The sequence below is a fragment of the Cryptomeria japonica genome, chromosome 11, assembly GCF_030272615.1.
Source record: "Cryptomeria japonica chromosome 11, Sugi_1.0, whole genome shotgun sequence".
Lineage (NCBI taxonomy): Eukaryota > Viridiplantae > Streptophyta > Pinopsida > Cupressales > Cupressaceae > Cryptomeria > Cryptomeria japonica.
In genome coordinates this window covers 27,862,137-27,885,073 of record NC_081415.1, presented here as the reverse complement: position 1 = coordinate 27,885,073, position 22,937 = coordinate 27,862,137, and the positions used below count along the sequence as shown (strand labels likewise).

The 22,937-nt window shown below is 36.0% G+C and overlaps 1 protein-coding gene across 1 annotated transcript in view; it reads left to right on the top strand.

The window, feature by feature from the left end:
* The window catches only part of LOC131070830 (dihydrolipoyllysine-residue succinyltransferase component of 2-oxoglutarate dehydrogenase complex 1, mitochondrial), a 38,106-nt gene extending 19,993 nt beyond the window's left edge, over nucleotides 1–18,113 (top strand). The window contains exons 10-13 of the mRNA XM_058006495.2: nucleotides 14,133–14,223; nucleotides 14,312–14,422; nucleotides 17,197–17,391; nucleotides 17,520–18,113. Coding sequence (XP_057862478.2) covers nucleotides 14,133–14,223; nucleotides 14,312–14,422; nucleotides 17,197–17,391; nucleotides 17,520–17,711 — 589 coding nt within the window. The 3' untranslated portion in view covers nucleotides 17,712–18,113. The remainder of the gene's footprint in view (nucleotides 1–14,132; nucleotides 14,224–14,311; nucleotides 14,423–17,196; nucleotides 17,392–17,519) is intronic.
* Nucleotides 18,114–22,937: the final 4,824 nt, after the last annotated feature.

Sequence of the window (22,937 nt, the reverse complement as noted above, 5' to 3'; positions counted from 1 at the left end):
TTGCCCCTTTAGAGGGCACTTCAATTTCATTGATCAATGGCTGAGTTTTTGCATCTTTCCATCCATCAGATACAATGGACAACCCTATTTCGACCCATGAATCCTTTATGAGCTTCAAGGAGTCCTCTACATATTTCACCCCTTTGTCCAATAAGGTAGTATTCATCTTCTCATAATCGAGCCATTGTACCCTTTCGGAGCCTCATTAATTGATTTCACCCTTTTTTGTCAATATTGTCATGCCCTTGCCCTTTATTATAGGTTGCATGCTTTAATAGATGAAATTCAGATGTTTCTAGTGTAGACCTTGTGGAATAACCTAACTGATGAAATAGACAAAGTAAATTAGGGTTGACTCAAATTAAAAGAGAAGCAATTAACTAAGGGCCGGCTTAATTAAAGGGAATTATTAGCAACGCCCGAGGAAGTAATTCTTCCCAAGGTAGCTGACTAACAAGGTAGGGTTACTTGGTAGTGATTCCTTAATTAAGTGCCATTACAACAAGGGACGCTTCCTTTGAAAAGGATATGATGATAACAAAGGATGTGTCTTTTCGTCCCACCATGGAGGATAAGGAAGAAAAAAATTAGAATCAGGACTGGGTTAGAGCAGAAAATGAATATATTATAGCAGGAATTAGATCAAAGATAAATCTATGAATATAATAGAATTATAGGCATGTTTTATATGTCCGTGCTAGAGCTAAATTAGCAGCAATTAATGATCTTTGTAAGTAATCTAAATATTACTATTTATTATATGTAAGAAGGGATTAGTATAATAATCTATTTGGAATTTAGAGAAACAGATTGCAAAATTGGAAGGCTGATCAACCTTTTGAGTTCACTAGAGGTGAAGATCCAACATATGCGCCATCAAGTATGCCACCCATAGGGGGTTAAGCCTTGTGGGTTGGGAGGCGTATGTGTGGTCCTAGGCTTGGTGGAGGGAGGTAGTCTTCATACTCTTATCAAGCAACCCTGTTGGTTGAACATTTTGTACACTTGGGGAAATATACAAAATTGTGGTTTCAACCACAGCACGTGAGTACAACTCTCCTAATTAAGGGAAGGCTCCCCCTATCTAACTACAACTTTTAAAAATAAAATAGGATGAGACAGCGATCTTTCTTCTTCTTTCAAGAAAGACAATATCCTTTTCTCTTCACAAAAAATGATAGCGATTGGATATAAACAATAGTAACTACTTTCAAATGAAATGAGAGAAAGGAAATGAAGTTTCCTGAAAGCGCAAAGATTTCCGTCACTTCCTTCGGGACGGGACAACAATATCAAGCTCAAAGACTTAATTATATGAAGTCCTATCTACCCTTTTCTATATTAATGCTATAAAGACAGGTTATAACAGCTCAAAGATTGGGATATCTTATTCTTTTCTACTTTAAACAATGGGAAGTAGTATAAGCGCAAAGACTTACAGCTATTTCTCACAGAATCTATTCCTAAATTCTCTTAAGAACAAGTGAAAGCACAAAGACTTGCAGCTTCTCTCAACAAAATATTTATTTTAATCTATATTAAACTCAACTACTTCAGATGTGATTAAGCTCTTTAGGAACACTTGCAAGAAAGATAATATAGAACACTAACTCAATAATGTAGCACAAAGACCCAAAGCTTGAGTAATTTCCTTCTATTCCTTTCAATTCTTGAATTTACACATGAAAGCTCAAAGACTTCTTTGCTGTAAATTTGGCAGAGTTTTTGCTTGCTTTCCAAAAGATAAAAATTACAATAGACCCCTCAAGTATTTATAGAAGAGGAGCCTTGAGAAAAAAGTGGGAGGATTCCAACTAACTTGAGAAATTCTCTCAACCACCAAGACTTATTCAATAACTAACTAAGACTTCAATGACTAACTAAGACTTATTCCAACTACAATCCTAATTGGACACAACTTGTAGTTGCCTTACATGTAATTACAAAAGTGCAAGTAATGTGTAACTTGCTTTTTACAAAAAATACTTTTACATGTAACTTGTCAAAACAAAATTACAACTAAAAATTACAAAACAGGGAAAATACAACTAAGTGTTGAAAAACACTTAAGTTGCAGCACATGAAGACACGAACCCTTTAAACTTCTAGATGATCATTTGTAGTTCCTCAGGATCCGGTTCATGGGTGTTCTTGGCAACAACCATGGTCTTTACGATAGTATCATGACACCGGAGGAGTGCAGAGTTGTTTTTATCCAGGATAGACTGAATTTCATGCAAAAAGGCTTGGTGTTTCATCAATATTTGAATTGAAGCTGCCGAGAATTGTTCGCTCCTCCATTCATTATGAATCCTCATCTGTAAATCAGCAAGAACTTCTTCTTTTGGAATCAGCTCTCCATCATGACTTACTATGTTGCAAGAAGCCCTTTCACAATGTGAGACAATATCTCGGAAAACTTCACCCTGGAATCTCTTTGCATCACCAATCTCTTCAATGAGGGATTTAATAACAAGGGCCTTGTTTTCCAGGAGCTCTTCAAATTCCAAGTATATGACCCTGAAAGAGATGATGGCATGCTCCTGTAAAACACTCAGCTGTTGTTGGGGCATGGTACACCAGATTGTCAAACTTTCTTCAACACTTTCCAGATTCCTTTTGAAAGTATCAGAAGTCTGATCTAGTTTCTCCTTAATAGTTTCCAACTTAGACATCATCTGAAAAATGTCTTTCATTATTTGTGCACATAGATCATGAAGCCGATCAACCCAGGAATCCAGTGCTTGTACCTTCCGAGCAACCCTTTCCACTCCATGAATTGATTCTTGGGAACTAGAAGAACCTATGGAGTTACTCCCTTGAGCAACAGGTTTTGTGATTTTATGAACGACTGCCATACGTTGTTGGTTTTCCTCTTCTAGCTTGTCTTTCTTTGCTAGAAGTTCATCACACCTTTGTACCAGCGAAGCTATGGAGAACTGAGCATCATGATTAATAACCTCATGCGTTTGTTTGCCCAACTCTATCCTGGTAACCTTATAATCAGCAACTGACGTTTCTTCAAGTGGCTTATCTGCAATAGGTTCCACAATTTCAGCTACCTTCATCTTGTTGCTGTCAACAGTTACTCTGGAGATAGTCTTGGCCTTCTTAGCAACTTTGGATCTCGACTGTTTCAGTTGCTGATAATCAAAGGCATCAGGTGAGATTTCTTGCTTCTTCCTTTTCGGAGTAAAAGAGCTGAGCTATGGAGGCAAAGTCATCAACTCCCCTTCAGTAGCAGCTGTAGGCAAAGGAGAAGCAGTTTCTGTTTGAATCTCTGTAGTCATCTTGGGAGGAATATTTGTTTGGACCGCGACCACGGTTTGCTCAGTTACCAACGGGCAAGCAGATTGCCTCATAAATTCTTCAAAATCAGAAGTGGAAGTATCAATTTCTGATAACTGGATGCAAGTAGGAATATCCTCAGGAACTTCCAACACACTCTCTTGTTGATGATCAGGAGGTGGCTCGTATGCTGAAATAGGAATGGCATTCTGAGGAGATTCATCCACAAGCAAATCAGGAGGAGAAAGAGGCATCTCAATGGAAACTGGGGGAATGGTCTCATGAGGCGAGTTTGAAGCTTGAGACTTAGGAGCATCATCAGATTGCTGCCCTTCTTTTGGATTATCCAGATCGATCACCTGGACATGAAATCGTTATTTTTCCTTCCCACGAATTGTCGTCTCCTCAGGAGGAAGCACTACTGCCCGACTAACTCGCAACTTGATCCTTGTGCCCGAAGATGATGCACCTTTCTTGTTGTCAACTTGAATCTCAGACTTACGTCCAAGAGGCCCTGTAGAATCATCTTCTTTTCTAACCTTGATTTTTATAAGTCTAACAACAATATTTTTCAGCCATGCATTGGTGTTAGCCAAGATAGGCTGAAATCTGTCAAGGATGGATATGCACTTTTTGTGTGACCATTGGATCAAAGGAAGTGGAGCTTCCTCAACCCTCCGTGGAATGTATTCAGGATCAAGTACATGCCCATCGTCAATCATCCCTTGTGGGATATCCACCAAGTTCAAATCAACAATCTGCTCAACAGTGAGCTTGCAGTAATCCATCTTCAGAACTTCGATCTCTGTGCGGAGATCTATCCAGATGTCTTCAATGCAATGCACGTGCACAAAGGATTTCTTGATCTTCTCCTTCATACCCTTGTAATCAAAATCAGCCCTAGGTTTAAACCTTTTGAGCTTGATTTCCTGCATTTCTGTCTCCATGGCCTTAGCTTTCACAGATGTGACAAGGGAATACCGACCAATTTTCAATGGATTTGTGGTAGAGATCCCCATTCCAACCTTGTGTGTAGCAGACTGAAAAGTGTGGACAACCATGATCTGTCTTCCCAACTCCATAAGAACGATCTTGTCAGTTGGGTATCTAGGAAGCATATATCGTTGACCACCATAGCATCCAATTCTCATATAGGTGAAAGTGGGGAACTGTAGAAACAAACATCCATATTCGCACACCCTTTCCCATGACTCATTTGATACTCTTTTGTTTCTAAGAGTTTTGTCAAATTGACACATGAATTATCCGAAGAATGCATCTTGGACTCTTCTGAAATGTAGTCTGCTGGGTCTCAAAGGCAACTGATCATAATATTCCCAGACTGGTATAAGTGAGCGATCACCCTTGGTAGAAAAACCTAGAAAGTGTCTAAGTTATGCTGCCAAGTATACCAAATACGAGTTCATGTAGAAAGTCATGGTAGATGGAACTACTGCAAGTTGTTCGCACAAGGCATCGTTGATGACTTCTCCCCATGATATATGATGCGACTGCCTTATGAACATGCTAAACTGATACATCCATGTCTCAAAGACATTAGAATGTTCAAGGCCCATCATCCTGTTGAGAAGGGTTATGGTGTCTCCTATCTCCCATTTGAAATCGCAGCGGTACAACTTAGCCCACCTTGAGAAGGAGGCTTGTGGCTCTTGGATCCACTTGTTGATATGTCGCTTGCAATCTTTTTCCCTCTTCACGTAATACTCTGCTGCACTTTCTTTGGAGATTTCCATGTAAACAAGTGCAGGAGGTATTCTGAAGACCTTCTCGATCGTATCTGCATCAAGACGAATTATAGCTTCACCATCATCATTTTTGATGACTCTTGTCTCCTTGTCAAAATGATAGGCGCAGGCAAGAACAAATTCAGGTTCTAGGGCAGCCACCGGGAAGGAAGATGCATGATGGATATGGCTGTCCAACAACCGCTGCATATTATTATCTCGTGGATCTTCCACCCTCTTGACAAACTTTGACATATCCACGTGGCCTATTTCTGTGTCTCTGATACGATCCAAAGGGGAAGAAACTTGGGAAGGTGCCACCTCATTCTGATATTTGTCATATTTGTACTTCATCTTTTTTGAAACTGGAGATGCCTGCTAATCTGACATTGATTGAGAACCTGGAATACTGTGATGAAGACTTAAAAGAGTTAAGGCAACATCATAGTCAGCTGCAAATATCATTCTTCCTTCTTCAAATGGGAATTCAAATGGGAAAAACTTCGATTCTTGAACTTCACGATTTTGTGAGAGGAAGAGGGGAAATATATAGAAATGGAAAAATCTTGACTTTGACCAATTTCGGATCTTGGGGAAATTTTTGCAAGTATACAAGTTGGAAAGAACATACATGCAATCGGGGTTTTAAAATCCAAATGCAAGTACACTTGTAAATTTGCAAATGGAGAAATGGATGGAAAATGAGAATTTGACTTGCGGAAAATGACGGAAATGGAAAGTACGGATATGGGAAACATGAATGGAAGGACTTTTCAACATGTAATCCAGTTTTTAAAACCCGAATTTGAGAGGGAGGGTATTTCACATCTTTTCAACTTGGAATTTTAACAAAAAATGGTTAAATTCCTTAACCGTAAGGGAAGAACAAGAATTTCCGGCCAACTTGTAATCGGGATTAAAAATCCCGAATACAAGTAAAGAGGGAATTTGGGGAAGAAGAATGCAATTCAAAAAATTGCATATCAAGGGGAAGATCCCTCTCACAAAAATCGATTTTTGGGGGAAGAACAACGTATTTACAAAAATGCAACTAAGAAGGAAAACTAAGAAAACAAGAAAATAATAAAATGAAACAAGAAAGAAAGGAGAACATACCTTGATTGAATGAAACTGAAAATGCTTCTCCAAAACCCTTGCCACGTTTTAGAAAAACGTCTTTAGCAGCAAAAACGTGTTTATAGATGCAAGAAAATAGGGCCAAATCCTTAAGGAAATACCATGTATGAGAGCCTCAAAGCCAAACGCCCAAGGATGGAGGGAAAACATGGCATCAAAACCTTTTAATACGCAGCCAAAGGAGGGTCACGTGAAAAAAACGTGGCAACAAATGCATCTTGAATGACCCATTAATATGACTGAAAACTTGTCACAAACTCCACGCCTAGGTAAGAGAGGTAAAAACGAACTAGGAGATTACAACTTCGTGGAGTCTTGATCCCCCAAAATGTGGCTTCAAAGAAACACGTGGTTGCTGATTTAGACCAAAAAAATCAGTAAATGCAAACCCCAAATGGCGTGATAAGTGTTTACAAATGCATAAGAATAGGGTGAAATCCAAAACGCCTCTCCTTCCTAGAAGATCTCCACAAAAATTGCTTGAAAATTTCAACAAATTTGCTTCCAAATGAAAATCGGGTTTTTTGGAGACAAATACACGTTCGAATTTGCATAAATACGTGAAAATTGGGTTTTTTAGAAGATATAGCAAGTTCTAATTTTCACTTTTTCCTCAACAAAGCCAAATTCGGGTTTTTGGGAATGAATTGCAAGTTTAAAATTGTCAAAAATGCACTTTATAAGCAAAATCGGGTTTTTTAGACCAAAGTGCAAGTTTAAAATTGTCACTTTTTCACTTACAAGGCATAATCGGGATTTTTGGAGAGAGATGCAAGTTTACTCACTTGTAAAGGGGAAATAAAACCCCTACAACAAGTTATAATTTGCTTGCACACATGTAATAGGGGTTTAAAATCCCTACTACATGTAAAAAACCATTAAAGTAGGGGTTTTTGGAAAGAACTCTAAGTTTACTTGTAACTTAACCAAAAAATCCCTATTTTAACTAAAAAAAGCTAAAAAACAATAAAAATAATAAAACAATAAAAGGGAAATTTAAAACAAATTACAAGTATTCATCTTTTAATAAAAGTGCACATGTAATAAGCTAAAAATTTCCCTACAAAGACCAAAACAATGGACATCATTAAAACTTGCAGTTTGAAGAAAATTCTCCACCTGCAGTCGGGATTTTAAAACCCGAAATTGAAGGAAAGACATAGCAAACGAACCCAGAATTTGACGAAATTCGAAACGTAGTTCGAGGATGGACTAAGGATTAAGCCAGTCCAAGGATTAGTCAAAATTTTGCCTCGGGAAGCATGCCACAGAGTAATTTTTTTCATTTTTTCACAAAATTTTTATGTAATGGTTCCCATCAAGAGTTAAGCCTCATGGATTGGGAGGCTGATCATTGCTCCCAGGCTTGATCAAGGAGGATGGAGCACCTCCAAGGTGAATTGAGGGATGGAAAGGTGGCCCGCCTTCCATGCACCCGTAGTACAAGGGCAACCAACATTCAGGCTGCAATTTGCAAATGCTTCAATGGATTCTTAATGAGGTTATTATAGGAATCCATATTGGAATGGCTAATGCCTTAACTAGCTCTTAATAGGAGAATGTTATACGACTTTACGATGGATACTAATGATTAGACAAAAATAGATGTTATCTTGACTTATGATTTAATGTCAATTTCTGATAACTAATATTGTGTGTAGTACCTAGACCAGGCCTTCTCTTATAGAAGTCATTTTAACTGGTAAATTTGTATTCTTAAATGTTCTTTATTTTGTTATTCTAATGGAAATTGTGGTTTTAGGGCAAAATATAGTAATACTCCCAAAAGGGACATTACAAATATGGTGAGCGAACAACATTGAATGCCAATTCATTTTCATAGACACATCTAGCTATGTCTTGATTGGCAATCTCTCTAGACTCATTCTGAGATGCCATTTACAATGGTCCCTTTGATCTCTTATGTGTAGAGGTCATAGCTTGTTCTTCAGGTATGGACAAAAATGGATGACCCTCTATAGGATGAAGAATAGAAGGTGAGGAGGGGCCTTCGTTCCATTAGGCATTAGCATTTGTTGTCATTGCTGTCCAAGCACATATCCAAGGAGATGAAGTGATGAAGAAAATCATGGCTGACCACATTAACAGATCATCAGCAGATAAGAAGATATGAAATTGGCACTTAAATGAAGAGTCTGTCTTACATTGAAATAAATAAATTTATATCTATGTAGGGCTGATTCATGGTTAATAATTTTGGGTCGACCCCTCCTTATGTGGCACCCAGACTATGAAGCATTAAAAGAAAAAAGAATAAAACAGTCTTTGCTGGCCAACTTCCTAGGCTTGAATGCTCACTTTGGGCAATGTAATTAAAAATAAAACAAAAGGTAAATGCGTGATGACTGACTCGTTTTGAGGAGTTGTAACTTTTGGTAAAGAGTTGCCTTGTGAGGTATAAATAGAGGTTGTTTGATGGACAAAATTATATATCATTCAAGCTTTTTTTTCAGATGTATGAAGGGCAGAGTCAAGAGAAACTACAACAGACCTATATTATTTATGTGAGCAGAATTTATTAGACTAAATTAGTCTCATGTGTGTGAAGATTCAATGGTGAAATTGTGCAAGATTTGTAAGTATATGTTTTGAAGATTTGGAGCATATATAGTGCAGAATTTTGTTAAAATATGTTTTAGATTCATTGTAGATTTTATTGCAGATCTGAATAGAGTTGTATTGCAGACTCGAGGAGCAAAGTTTTTAAGGCAGATTTTGTTGAAGTTGTGAGCAGTTATTGAAGGTGATTTAGAGCAGATCCAAAATATTATTTCATATTGTGTTTCGAAGGTTGGTGCCTTATATTTTGTGAGATTGGGAGGTTGGTGCCTCTCACTCAAAGAGATTGGTGTCTCTTGCTGTGTCAGTGGAGGTAAACTTTTACTTATTTAAAATCCAACAACCATGAAAATTGCAATCACTCAAGATCTGCCAAGAGACACAAGATTTACGTGGAAACCCTTTGGTTTGGGGATAAAACCACAAAGAAAAGATTACATGGATCTACTGTCCAAATATTTTATAAATATCCTTCATAAAATCTGCTTGTAAGCCTGCTTGTAAATCCGCTTACAAATTTGCTATAAATCTCCTTGAGTGTTTGCTATAAATCTGCCATAAATTTCCTTGAAGGTCTGTTATAGATCTGCTATAAATCAGAAATATATTTCTTTAATTGCTTGCTTTCCACTTGCCCCTCTTATCTTCTTTTATACCCTCCTTATGCCTCTTCACCCAAGGGAGGTGATCCTTCAAGGAGGTTGTCCACATTTTAGAATAAATAAATTTATTTTATTTCAATTTCTTCCAAACGTGGGCGACCACATAAGGAGGATCGACCCACTCCACATAGGGCCTTATTAATGCTTATTTATATTAAATAACATTTTTCAAGAGGGGTCAGCCACTTTGCATAGTAGAACATAATTAAAACAAAATACTTCATGGGTAGGCCCAATAAAAATACCAATCCCAATGCAGCCATAAACGAGTCACTATCTATTTGATCATAATAAATGCACGAAGTGAGCGATTATTGGCCTTTGGCCTTTGCCAGCGATTATAATATACCCTCCTTTGACATCAATGACAATAATATTTCCAACACAAGACCTAGCTATAATCCAAGATCAGTAGATTGCAATCGAGACCAAATTAGCTCTTTATGGCCAAACTTTTATGCTTGAATCAAAAGTGTTCTACATTATTTCCTCAAGGAGTCATATTTGCCTAGTGAGGCCATGCATGACTCAATTATTTTTCTTAGAAAAATAAGCTAGCTTTATTTATCGTGTAGTACGGTCTTGATGTAGAAATAGTAAAATCTCAAATGAACAATTGGTTAATTGAAATGAATAGTGTCAAGGCATGTAACTAGACTGCAAAAATTGAAAAATGAAATGGAGTGCAAACCTAAAATTGTATTCATGCAATGAGAAGTAATGTACAAATAGATCAACATTGTGACGTTTTAGTACATCTTCAAATGATTGTTTAGTTCATCTTTATGATGAGAATTTAGATACTACAAGACATCAATGATTATTCACAAAATATTTACATAATATCACATCCCCTCCTTAATCCACAAGAGCAAATAGTAAGACCAATCATGGCTCTAATTTTTTTTTCTAAATTCTCTCTTCCAACCACTTTTATGGAGATATCAATTGGTTGATTTGTAGTTGGATAATAGATCAATTTTACATTGCCATTTTTGACATGATGCCAAATCAAATAGAATTTGGTGATAACGTGCTTGGTTCAATTGTGAAAAATTGGATATTTGCCATCTTGATCATAGAAGTGTTGTAGGCCATAGAAGCATGAAGCCTAAAAAAAACCCTCATTTTTGTGATTTGAAAAAAAATTCCCAATTGAAACAAATTTTTGCCCCCCAAAAAATGATTTAATTAGTCGCTATTTTCAACATTGTTCAACAATAATCCTCCCAGGAAACACATTTACTGTTCACCAATTTGTCGCAAACTCTAACCACACGAAATTGCTATTTAATCATGTTTTTTCGTTGATTTTTTACACATAACTGAGTGCTATCCATTGGGACATGGTTCACTGTTGAAGATTCATCAGAATTTATTAAGTTGCTGAGGCTTTTCTCAGGTAGGCGACCTTGAATGGACGACGTATATTTCTAATAGATGTTAAGGACATTAAAATAGAGACATATTCTTTGGTATGTTTCTTTGTTTGATGTTAAGGCCACTAACATAGAATGATTAAGAGTTGTGCTCTTTTTATTTTAGTATTCCACACTACTGTCATTTGCTTTAGGCTCGCAGTTATGCTTTCCTTGTATATAAATCTAAAGACAATTTAGTGGGGAATGGTAAATATTATTATAAGGGGTGCCAAAAGTAAATATAGAGAGTCAAACTACAGTGAACGAAACTCTATTGGTTTGATATCTACCTAAAGAGGTTTGTTTTCTTGGAATTCTTGTGATTCTTACTATTCAAAAGAGTTTTAATATTTCAATTGTCAACAATAATACCAATGTGGCTGTTTAGATTATCAAGGTTAGGCTGACACAAATTCCTTATCAAATGCTAACAAAGTGTGATGATTTGGAGCTTCAATTTGATACTCGCCATCAAGTTTTAATGACAAGCAGGTAGGGCAGTGTCAATTGTATCGTCTAGTGGGAAGCAAAAGTATATACATAATAGTTTATGGACATTGTGGAACTGGAAGAAGAGTGGTTCCTATCAGAAAGATAAAATCAGCTTCTAGTGCTAAAAAACATGTACTGTAGCAATTTTTTCATATCAAAATGAAGGATTGTTTTGGTTATATTTAAATTTCCTATATATTCTATAGGCTTAATGCTTTGTTAATTAGAGAAACTCATTGCTTAAATGCATGCCCACATTTGTTAGGGAACTACATTACATTTAGTTTCGTCATATACATGGAGGTTGAGAAGGTCTACAAGGAGTGCAATAACAGTACACGAATGCTTTAGACATATTGATATATCGTAGCATTCCATGCATTGTAAATAGTTATCGGGCAAATTAATACGTGCCTTGAGAGAAGTCATGCCCTAGTGTTGTGGGCTTATTTTAATCCCTCCTGAAGCAGGCCTGATACATTTTCTCTTTAACGATCCAGATATATTTCAGCAACAACTGTTCCTTTGAAATGGAATGTTCCCCGTGATTTGATTTTTCATTGAAACTTGTATTTATAATCTCTTAAATTCTCAACTCAAAGTCCATCAATGTTTTTAACTCCCTATTATCTTGTGTTAACCTATTGTGTAAAGTTGTAAACTACTTTCTTAGTCAGCACCACCTCATCACTGTTTGTGTTGCTTCCTAATATTAGTCATCTTGATATTACTTCTGGGAGGTATTGCTCTTGGTGAATTTGAACATTTCCTTGAAGGTATTTTGAATTTCTGCTTTATTTCATTCTAGTTGAGGGTGTGTTGTGGATTGATCTTGATATACCATTTTACTGCATTATCCTTTAGAATCCCAAAAAAACCTAAGAACTTTGCTTGGGTTATATAATCCCCATCCTCCTCAATAGGATTCTATTACAAATATATGTTCTTGTGTATCTTTGTTGTTGTTACCAAGCAAGGGAAGTTTTATCCCGTTTGTTTCCATTGGTGGATGTGTATTAGGTCTGCAATTCCTATTATTTTTTTTGTTTCTGCTATTTGAACCATGTGTTGAAGCTGACATGGGTTTTCTTAGTGTCTCCTTTGGTAATGGCTAGCTTCTCTTCTCTTAGGTTTTCCTTGTGTTGCCCTTTGATAATGGCTAGTTTCTCTTCTCTTAGGTTTTCTTTGTGTTGCCCTTTGATAATGGCTACTTTCTCTCTCCTTAGCTCTTTCTAACTTCGTACCAAATTATTGTGCTTTTAACACTTGTTCCAAATTCTTCACAAAACCTTGTCTACTTTTTTTGGTAAATCCCTAACGAACGTCTGTCTGTTCTTTCCTTTTCTTCTGTCTTTCTAAAATTACCAAGTGACATGGGGAGTTACTTTTGGTGTAAGGGGTGGTTTCCTCATTGTCCGCATTGCCTCTTCTTTAGTACTAGCAGGTCTTTATTATCTAATGGACAAATATTTAACTCTTCATTTACTGTTTTACAAATCTGCTAAAATAGTAATCAATAATATTATTTCAACATCATTTATGTCCTTTTGAGATGTAAGATTCTATTTCAAAAGCATTTTCCATTACTCTATCTAGAGCTAGTTAATTCAAAACCTGTTAATATAGTTCTCTTTCACACTGTTCTAGAAATTGCAACTATTATTTAATCACAAATATGAACCAGTTGATTCCATTTTGTAATTTATGATTTTTGCCCAGCAAGGGAAAATTGTTTGTTTACTTTCTTGAGCCTGAGGGTTTTGAGATCTTCAAGGCCAACTTGGATAGTCATGAGTTTGAATGACTTAGGAAAGGTTTGAATTAGGAGCTTCATCATCAGGACCTGCAGCCCTCTAGCATAGCTCTATTTGTAGTAGCAAGAGTCATCGGCTATATTTGATTTTTTGAAATTTAGTTTGACTTTTTGTACAAAGTATGTTTTAATTGAAAATTTTCAACTGCAACCATATAGTTATTATTTATGCATTATGAAGTATGCTTTGCACAATGCAATGTAATCAACGTATGAATATAAACAACAAAATCCTAATTTTTTGCAATACACGGGTTAAACTCTCTGTTATATCTGTATTCTATGTAAATGCCCTTAAATTTCAAAATCGTAGTTAGTCTTTTTTTCTACAATTTTTAATAATTATTAAATCCAAAATTTTCCCCATTTTAAAAAAAAATATTTTACTTTTGGTTTGCCAATTTTTCTCCCAAACGATTTTTTTCTGCTATGAACAGAAACTTTTGCAGATCAAATCAGCACATGTTGCCACCAAACCCTGCATAGACACACAAACATACACCAAATACAGCATGCACCAAAATATATTTTTGGGTGATGCAAGATTGCACACCCCTGAGAGCTCCTGAATCAGATTGCAGTAACATTTGTTAGGCAAACATAAGCTAGCAGTGTGGAGATTTCTCAAATTATCTAATTAGAAGAATCAAAATGGATTATCTCAAGTCTTGGACTTGCAGGGAATTTAAGATTGTTTCTTGTTTCTGAAACATACTTTCCCAAAATATTTGAGACCATTCATATTCCTAGTTTTCAAGTTTGTAATAATGTCAACACTTTATTTTTGACAGTTCTTGTGAATGCTTAGATTGAAGATGAGACTGTAGAAAATACTTGACGTTTGTATGGATCTTTTAGTCTTACTGCTATATATTTCCTGATCTTTCAATCAACTGGTTCATTTGATCGACAAGCTCTTTCTGCTATTTATTTGGTATATTATATATAAAATTATTTAGAAATCCTTCTGTTTTTCCCCATGTTGATTGTTCAGGACAAACCTAATGCAACTTCGAACAGAGTACAAGGATGCTTTCCTTGAAAAACATGGTGTGAAGCTGGGATTTATGTCAGGATTCATAAAGGTAGTCAGTTAGCTTAGTTGTTAACTGAATTTATATACAAATCATGATGGTCTATAGATGGTTTAACATCTTGTTTATTGATGTTCAGGGTACAGTGAGTGCACTTCAGCATCAACCCATAGTGAATGCTGTTATTGATGGCGATGACATCATATACAGAGACTATGTTGACATCAGCATTGCTGTGGGAACACCAAAGGTCTGCTTTACCTCTCTCGGACATGGAAAATCATAAATGGCTAGCATCACACATTTCCTTGCTTGCTAGGCAAATGGTTGTGTGTTTATTTGAAAATTTGATTTCTCTGTCACCAGTGCTACGTTGACATTTTTTCATTTTGATATATGCTTTTGTTTTTAGTTTATTTTATTTCGTCTTTATGACAAATTGTTTTTTATGAGCTGCTTAGATATTTTATTGAATGTCCTACTAGCCAGTGATGTTATGTTCAGAACTGTTTTGTTGTCTTTTCCTACTTCAGAATTTGTGCTACAGTCAATCACATGTTCTAAGTGCCTGAACCCACTTATGGGTGCTTGATAGATGTTTGTTGTGTTGAACACACCATAGGACTGAGAGGGGGAGGGGAGGGGAGAGTGTGGGGGGCGGGTGGTGAAGGGTGAATCAGTCCAGTCCTCAAAATACTTTTCTTCTTATCTTTTAAACATCAAATGGGTGGTGAAGGGTGATTCTGTCCGGGCCTCGAAATACTTTTCTTCTTATCTTTTAAACATCAAACCACAATTAACTTATTATTGCAATTATGAAACATGAAAGCTCAAAGCAAAACACATGAACACCAGATTTACGTGGAAAACTCCAAACAGGGAAAAATCATGGTGAGAATCACACTCACAATATGAATAACTGATTACAATATTTTAGGCTCAAGGCCAAGGAGCTCATTGCTTCTGAATGGACTTGCAAGACTAAAGTGCACAACTTTAGGGCAAGATACAAAGGACTTGCATTACTGAAATTCATTGTCTTAGGGCAAGATACAAAGGACTATGCAAGCTGCCAAAAGAACACACTTCTTTTGGTAGGTACAAAGAATAGATGAGTTGAAATGAACAAGATCTCCTGATCATGAAATTGTCCTTGAACCATTGTGTCAAGCGACCAATATCATGGCAAACACATCTGACATCAAACACTGTCTCAGAACACTATCACACTGAAGATATCATCATCAAGGCTTTTTCACATCAAAACTGCTTGCATATTATTCACATCAACTTCACATTAATTCACGCACATTCTGTGTCTAAACTCATACAACCACACATCTATATATACAAGATCATTCATTAAAACCTTCAACTAGGTTGGCCATTGACAAAATATACAATGTTACATGAATTAGGCCACTTGAATCAATAACACACAATGCGGTCCACTCCAAGAGATAAAGGGGACCCAAACACATCACAACACATCCTTTTAAAGTGATTTCAACGAATTGCACACACCAACACAACCTCCAAAGTCGACATCAAATGAAATGTGTGGATAAACAATAAAGCACGTGTACTAGTCAGCTGCAAAACATCCTCCAATGCAAAATACATAATGTGGACCTACACATGCCACGGTGAGACCCATATCAATGCATAGCCGGAGCAAAAGAGCATGGTCCAAATAAGATACACCATCTCAATCAACTAGAAATCAAACCAGTTGACGACACAGAACACAAAACAACTCAACTTCAATGTCCAATCAAACCAACACTAGAAAACTAAACTGGAACATAGCACAAACCAAATGAACATGTCCTCCAAGCCGCAACACTTGAATCCACATATCTGAGAACCACCATGCATTCTCTGGACCAGTCTTGACAAAAACCCTCATTGTTAGAAGCAACAACCAACTCTACCATTTGAGCAACAAAGGACCTAGAAATCTGATAGTGCAATATATACAGATCATACTGCAAACCATAATCTTCACAAACTGGAGGCATACAAAGCATTCTTCCACTGCGACATCAAATACTCTTTCCTGCATATATATATCGTTTCCTGCTTATTGAAACTTCCACTACACCAGATTTTTGGAAACACCTCATACTTACTCAACAAGACCACTCAACAACATTAGAGCACTCACTTCCGGACCATCTTCAACACACAATGACATCAATGGTAACCCCAGATAGGTTGACATCAATGACAACACAACTCAACATAACCTAAGAATCCAACACATTGATCAATCTCCCCTCACTAAATTTCTTATTTGATTATGAGTTCTATATGCTGCTTGAGGTCTTACTGTTTGTCTTAATATATTATATGCTGTTAGAGTAATTATGTGAACCTTCGATGTTCAATTTTTTATGTACTAAATTAATTATAACCTAGTGATTATTAACAGGATCCTTACTTTATTTGTAATGAGTTGATCTTTAAATATGCCTTAAAGATGTTTCCAGCTTAGCTGTCCCTCGTATGAATCGTATGTGGGATATGTCTTTTTTTGCCACTTCTTTATGTGCTTTATGAAACTGTTAGATCTTTTCCAAGTCAAACTTCGAGGACTTGTACACTTATCTACCAAATTTTTAGTGCTATTTACAGTTCAAAAACATGCACATATAGCTTATGAATTGGCATGTTCTACTCAAATTCTGTTCTTGGGTAGTTTGCACATGTTATCTTGCCAACACTGAGCTTTTACATGTAATCTATTGAGTCTTTCTGGCTTCAAGCGAAAAGTGCTGTCATCTATCTTTAGTTTCTTCTTGTGTGGGTGTTTTCCCATTCTCTTGCACAAGTTCATTTTGTTCCCCTGTTGTAGACAACTTAGTAATGCATGATCATGAAAAATATGTTATCTTCATGAAAACCTGGCTGATGCAATGTGCCACAATTTTTGCCTGCTTTATTTATATATACTATGAAACTAATTCCCTTTAGAAATTTTAGCAATGATATGTTATTGAGTTTGGTGGTTCTCTCTTGTAGGGACTTGTTGTACCAGTAATACGCAATGCAGAAAAAATGAATTTTGCGGAAATAGAAAAAACAATGAGTGCACTTGCCAAGAAAGCAAACATCGGGTCCATATCAATCGATGAGATGGCTGGAGGTACTTTTACAATATCTAATGGTGGTGTGTATGGCAGCCTCCTGAGCACTCCCATTATTAACCCGCCCCAGGTATTTATTCTTTTCCTGTGTTTATTTAGCTACGTGGCTCTCGTCTAATATTCAGTTTCATGTTTCAGGGATTTTTGATTCCTCTAGCAATAAATTTACTTCTCTGCTTAATGGTCTTTTCCTTGCAGTCTGCAATTTTGGGCATGCATTCCATCCAAAATCGTCCTGTTTGTGTGGGTGGCAACATTGTTGCAAGACCTATGATGTACATTGCACTTACATATGATCATAGGCTCATTGATGGGAGAGAGGCTGTCTACTTCCTTCGACATATCAAGGATGTAGTAGAGGATCCGCGGAGGCTTCTACTTGACATCTAATGTGAGCGAAGGCTTTTTGATCAGACAAAATTTTCCAAAATCACGCTCAAAGCAGGAATGACAATTTGTTTTTAATAAATTTATCATGTCAATTTTATTTTGATTGACGAGTCTCTTGCATGATTGTTTCTGCGACATTTGGTTGTCCAAATAGAAGTAGTTGAGATGAGGATATTTTTGAACTTGAACACTATCACTTCGATCTACATATTCAGGAACACGTGGATCAGCTGAGATAAAATTTTGGAATTAGTTGATTCTTGTAGGTATACGGTATCTCCTAATATTGGTAGCTCCTTTAATTGTTTTTCTAATTAAGGTCAGTTGAAAAATGGCTGAATTTTATTTTGAGGTACGTTTACTACAAATAAATATATGAACAATGGAAAATATTCCCCGCAATATTAACAACACACTTGGAGGGAGGATCCAGTAGTTGGGCAATCCATGTTAGCGGTTTGTCTGTGCTCATGTGGGGACCATGTAAATGAATGAAATATCTATTGTAGAACGAGCTTCTGTCAAAAAGCTACAAGTTTCATTTCAGGTATTTATATATTATGGAAGATTGTTTTTAAAGTGTTATAAACATAGCATTTTTTAAATACCAGTGTTCCACGAAAACACGTTACCCCCTCCCAGGGCCAAGTCCCCCCATCCCCGAAACCCGTCCCTGAAACGTTTTCCCTTTGCCCCCCGTCCCCAAAGCCCGTCCCCGCGTCCCCCCGTCTCCCCGTCCCCAACATCCGTGGAACACTGTTAAATACTAGAAAAAAATTTGTTCATAGCTTGTATATTCAGTCACGAGTTTTTGGTGCTTCTATGTGTCATCAAATGAATTGTTATAGTTTTGATGTGACTTGTTTTACGGAGTACTTTTTAATCTTAAGTTTTTACGTTAGTAATTTATGGCTAGGTATAGGGAGAGGGACCACCAGTCCTTAGGGCTAACTTCTTAAAATGACTTTTTAAAGATTAAACCAAAATTTAATCTAAAAATGTCTAGTAATTGAAAAAAATATATCATTTCTTGTTAGTAAAATATCATATTTTTATTTAGAGTATAATTTATATGCAACATAAATGGACCAAAGATATATTAGTAACCATAAATATTTGTTATCTCCAATTTGTAAATCCAACATAAATGGATCAAAAAATTGTTGTTATAGAAAAAAATCATTATCATATAAAATACAGTGTATATCCAACACAAATGGACCAATAGTCGAACACTAAAATTTGTTGAAAATTCTTTTCATTACATGGAAAAATACAAGGTATTTTTTGCTCACCTTTTATATTTGTGATGGGACAAATTATTAATATGAAATACTCCAATGAATATACATTTGTATATTTGTGATGCTCACCAATGAATATGGTACACATAGGAATGCTATTTTTTCACTATGACAACAATACTTGCTTAAGCCAGTATCTTATTTCTATTAAATGAGCATCTTATTTTTTAAATGGTTCTGATATTTTATTTCAAACAAAAAACTATTTATTCCACTTGTTATTTTTTTTATTTACGTGGACTATTTATTTATAATATGTAGTATAAATTTGTGGTAAGATTGGACATTATGAGCATAATTGCTATAACGACTATTGCACCATGTTCAACTACTGATCCCTCTCCCCTAGTACTTTGGCCCCCTAGTACTTTGTTCCAGCTGGGCCATAATTTTACCAGTGATTGAGTTCAGATGTCTGGAATTATAGCACTATTTTTTGTTTTAAATACTGTCTGTGTACATTGTATGATTAAGGTAAATTGCCGAGAACTGAGGCATTGCGTCTTACTACTTGCCTTATTTGGTCTTTCATCATAGCTTGTTGCAGATAAGATGAAATACGAATGGGCTACTATAGATTTATCAGGCCCCAAATACATACAGGTTGCTTGCTCTATAACGTTCGGAGCTTGTCTTCATTATGTAATTGTTCCCCCTTGCTGTAGGCGATTAGAAATGGCGACTATCTGCTCCAAATGCATATCCCCAAATGTAACTCTGCCTGTGAGCTTAGTTTTGTTTCCGTTGCTGCCCGCCACCTTCAATAAATACCTCACAAGTTTAGTTGCCCTCTTTGCTCGGGGCTTTATCTTAGTTTCTTGACATGGAGATGTATACCGATGGGTTAAAGCCATCACCTTCACCATGCATCACATGTCTGTATTTCCTTAAAGGTCTTTTTGCCAGCACAAAAAACTTGGTTTCCAACTCTCTAAAAGAGGCCATGGAAACGAACAGATGGAAGGAATGAGCCTAAGAGATATCGCGTCCAACTCTTGTTCCAACCCTCTCTTGTATTCATCTCACATGAGCTCTTGCCATTAGCTGTTCCTATTCTATCAATCTGCAATAGTTATATGCAAACGACTTATATCAATTTGCCAACAATAGAAAGGATCTAGATATTTCCATCATAACATTTTTTTGGGTTGTATGGGTTGTTTTAATCACAAATGTTTTTCATGTATGTGGTGTTCTTGTAGTGTATAAAATCATGTGATGATTTATGAGATTCAATTGCATCAAGCTTCGTTGACTCGTATTCTGAGTTGTGGTTTGCAAAATGACAATTGTTTATGACATTTAAAAGGGGTAAAAATTTGTTCAGAAACAAGAAGAATACAAAGCACATATATTAACCAACCCTATCCAACTATTGGGACAATTTCGGGGGTAATTGGCCCCGATCCACAATATTCCAACTATACATTGGATCTGAAGCCCATTTGGCCAAACAATCTGCAACACCATTCCATTCTCTAGGTACATAATTGAAAGTCTCACAGAATCCAAAGAAGCGCACAAATTAAGAATTTGTTTAATAACCAAAGTTAGCTGCCAATATATATCATCCAATTGCCAGCTGTTCAACAAAGTCACCACAGCTTGAGAATTAGACTCACAAATGACCTTTCACCACCCAAGAGCACAACTTCACTCCACAACATATAATATGGCAAGTGCCTCCATCAAATTGTTAGAATGCAAGCCCTTGTAAACAAAGAAAATAAACTGAACCACACCAGAACTATCTCGCCCAACTCCACCAATACCAACATGACCCGGATTGCCACGAGAGGAATCATTAGTGCTGATTTTCAAAACCCCTTGAGGTGGAGGGCATTAATGTTCCTCTTTGCTTATCTTTCGAAGAGGATGGCGACACGTATCTCGTAATACCTCGTAGAAGAGGAATATTGAGGTGATCACAAAGAAGAACATCTCTTGGATCTATGTGTTCAACCAAGTCGCACTTGGTCGAAACAATTTCATAAAGAGTGAATAATTTTCCACCACAAATGCTTGACAACCATGACAATTGTTTATAATCATGAATGGTCCATATAACACTTTTTGCATTTAAGTATGCCACATACATGAAATAAATGAGTTATTAAGCTCTATAATGAATGATTCATAAGGTAAAACAGTTGTTGAAGGTTTGCAAATGAGGTAGCAAATTTATTAGACTTGATTGTGGGGGAAAGTCTAGAAAAACATGTTCAAGCCAAAGTAGTATTGAGAAGGATGACCTAGGAAGTTTTAATGTCTCTTATGAGCTACACCTAGATCCAATCAATACTTAGTGGATTATTTATGAATGAGCAATGGAGCTCTATAATTAATGCTTAGTAAGCCACAACACTTATGCAGGTTTTAGAAATGGGGTAACATGTAAGTGGGCTTTGATTGTAAGGGAAACTCTAGTTACATGCATTCGAGTCAAAGGAGTTTCAAGATGGGTGAAACTTCCACCCCTAGGAGCATCACTTAAATGTGATAAGTGTTAAGCAGTTCATTCATGGTTATGTGAGAGGTTTATTTACTCATGAAATATGGGTCAATGAAGTTTGATTATTTAAAAATATGCAAATAAATCTTGATAAATTATCTCACATAATTCAATACATTGTAGAAATACATCATATTAGGGAGCTCTATAACTAATAGTTATAAGACAAACTTGATAAAAGTTTTAAAAATGGTGTATGAAGATAATGAAATTTGATTGAGTGGAACTTTATGATCAAGCATGTTTGAGCTTGTTAAGTCCCTAATATTCCATTGAACGTAGCGACCCAATTCTGATACCATGCTCTTTACAATATTCGTCACTACCTTTATCTGGTTAAGACATTTAAGTTGTAAAACACTTACTTTTTCAACCATGGCTTTAAATTTTTAAAATTTTTCACATGCTTTAGATTTGTCTTTTAAAAATGTTATCCATGTCATTCTAGAAAAATCTTCCACAAATAACTTTATATACCTTCTATTTTTCTAACCCTTGGTTGTGTTGGGATTATAGAGATAAATTTGAACTAATTCCAAGGGTTGTGAACTTGAGTATTCTTTAGATTTGAAACTTACTCTTATTTGATTTCCTTCTTGACATTCTTTACAAATAGTATTTTTCAGCTTTGTGATTTTTATGTCTTATTGAATTCATAGAACCAATCTCGACAAGATTATCAAAATAACATGTCCTAATCATCTATGCCAAAGCTAACTTTCGTCAACTTGCCCTAACAAATCATTTTACCTTTTACTTCCCTGAGATCACAAACATTACTTTCTATTCTTTTCCCTTCAACAATTAATTTTTTCGATTTAGCTTTCCTTATTTCACATCTTTGAGCATTAGGATCGCAAAGTATCAATTGTCACACATTTAACTAACACTTATTATTATTTGACTAAGTTCTTCTATGTACCAAACATTATTTTTTTCTAAAGTACTAGTCATGCTTAAAGAACCTTTACCACAAATTTGAATTGATGACCTGTCTCCAAATTTCATTGCACCACCATTCCAATCAGTACACTTGACAAACTTACTCTTATCACCAATCATTCGATTAGAGCAACCACAGTCTATTATCTATAGATTTCGCTTTTTAGCATGCAATGCACTTTGAACAATCATGGACTTTCCTTTTTTCTTCTTCCACATTTTATCTATTTCTTTCTTGAAACTCTCAACACCATTCAAGAACTTGCTCCCATTCCTTCTTTGCTATGCAAAACTCATGTTAAGTGCTGCCTTGCAATGTGACCAATATTTTGACATTTTTAAAAAAATCGCACTGAAATCTTTCAAAGAATCAAACAAATTCCTACTAACAAAGTTGGTTCTTCTTCTTGATATAACTCTACAATCAATTTCTCTATGAGCAAAATAATTGTAGAAGTTACAATACCC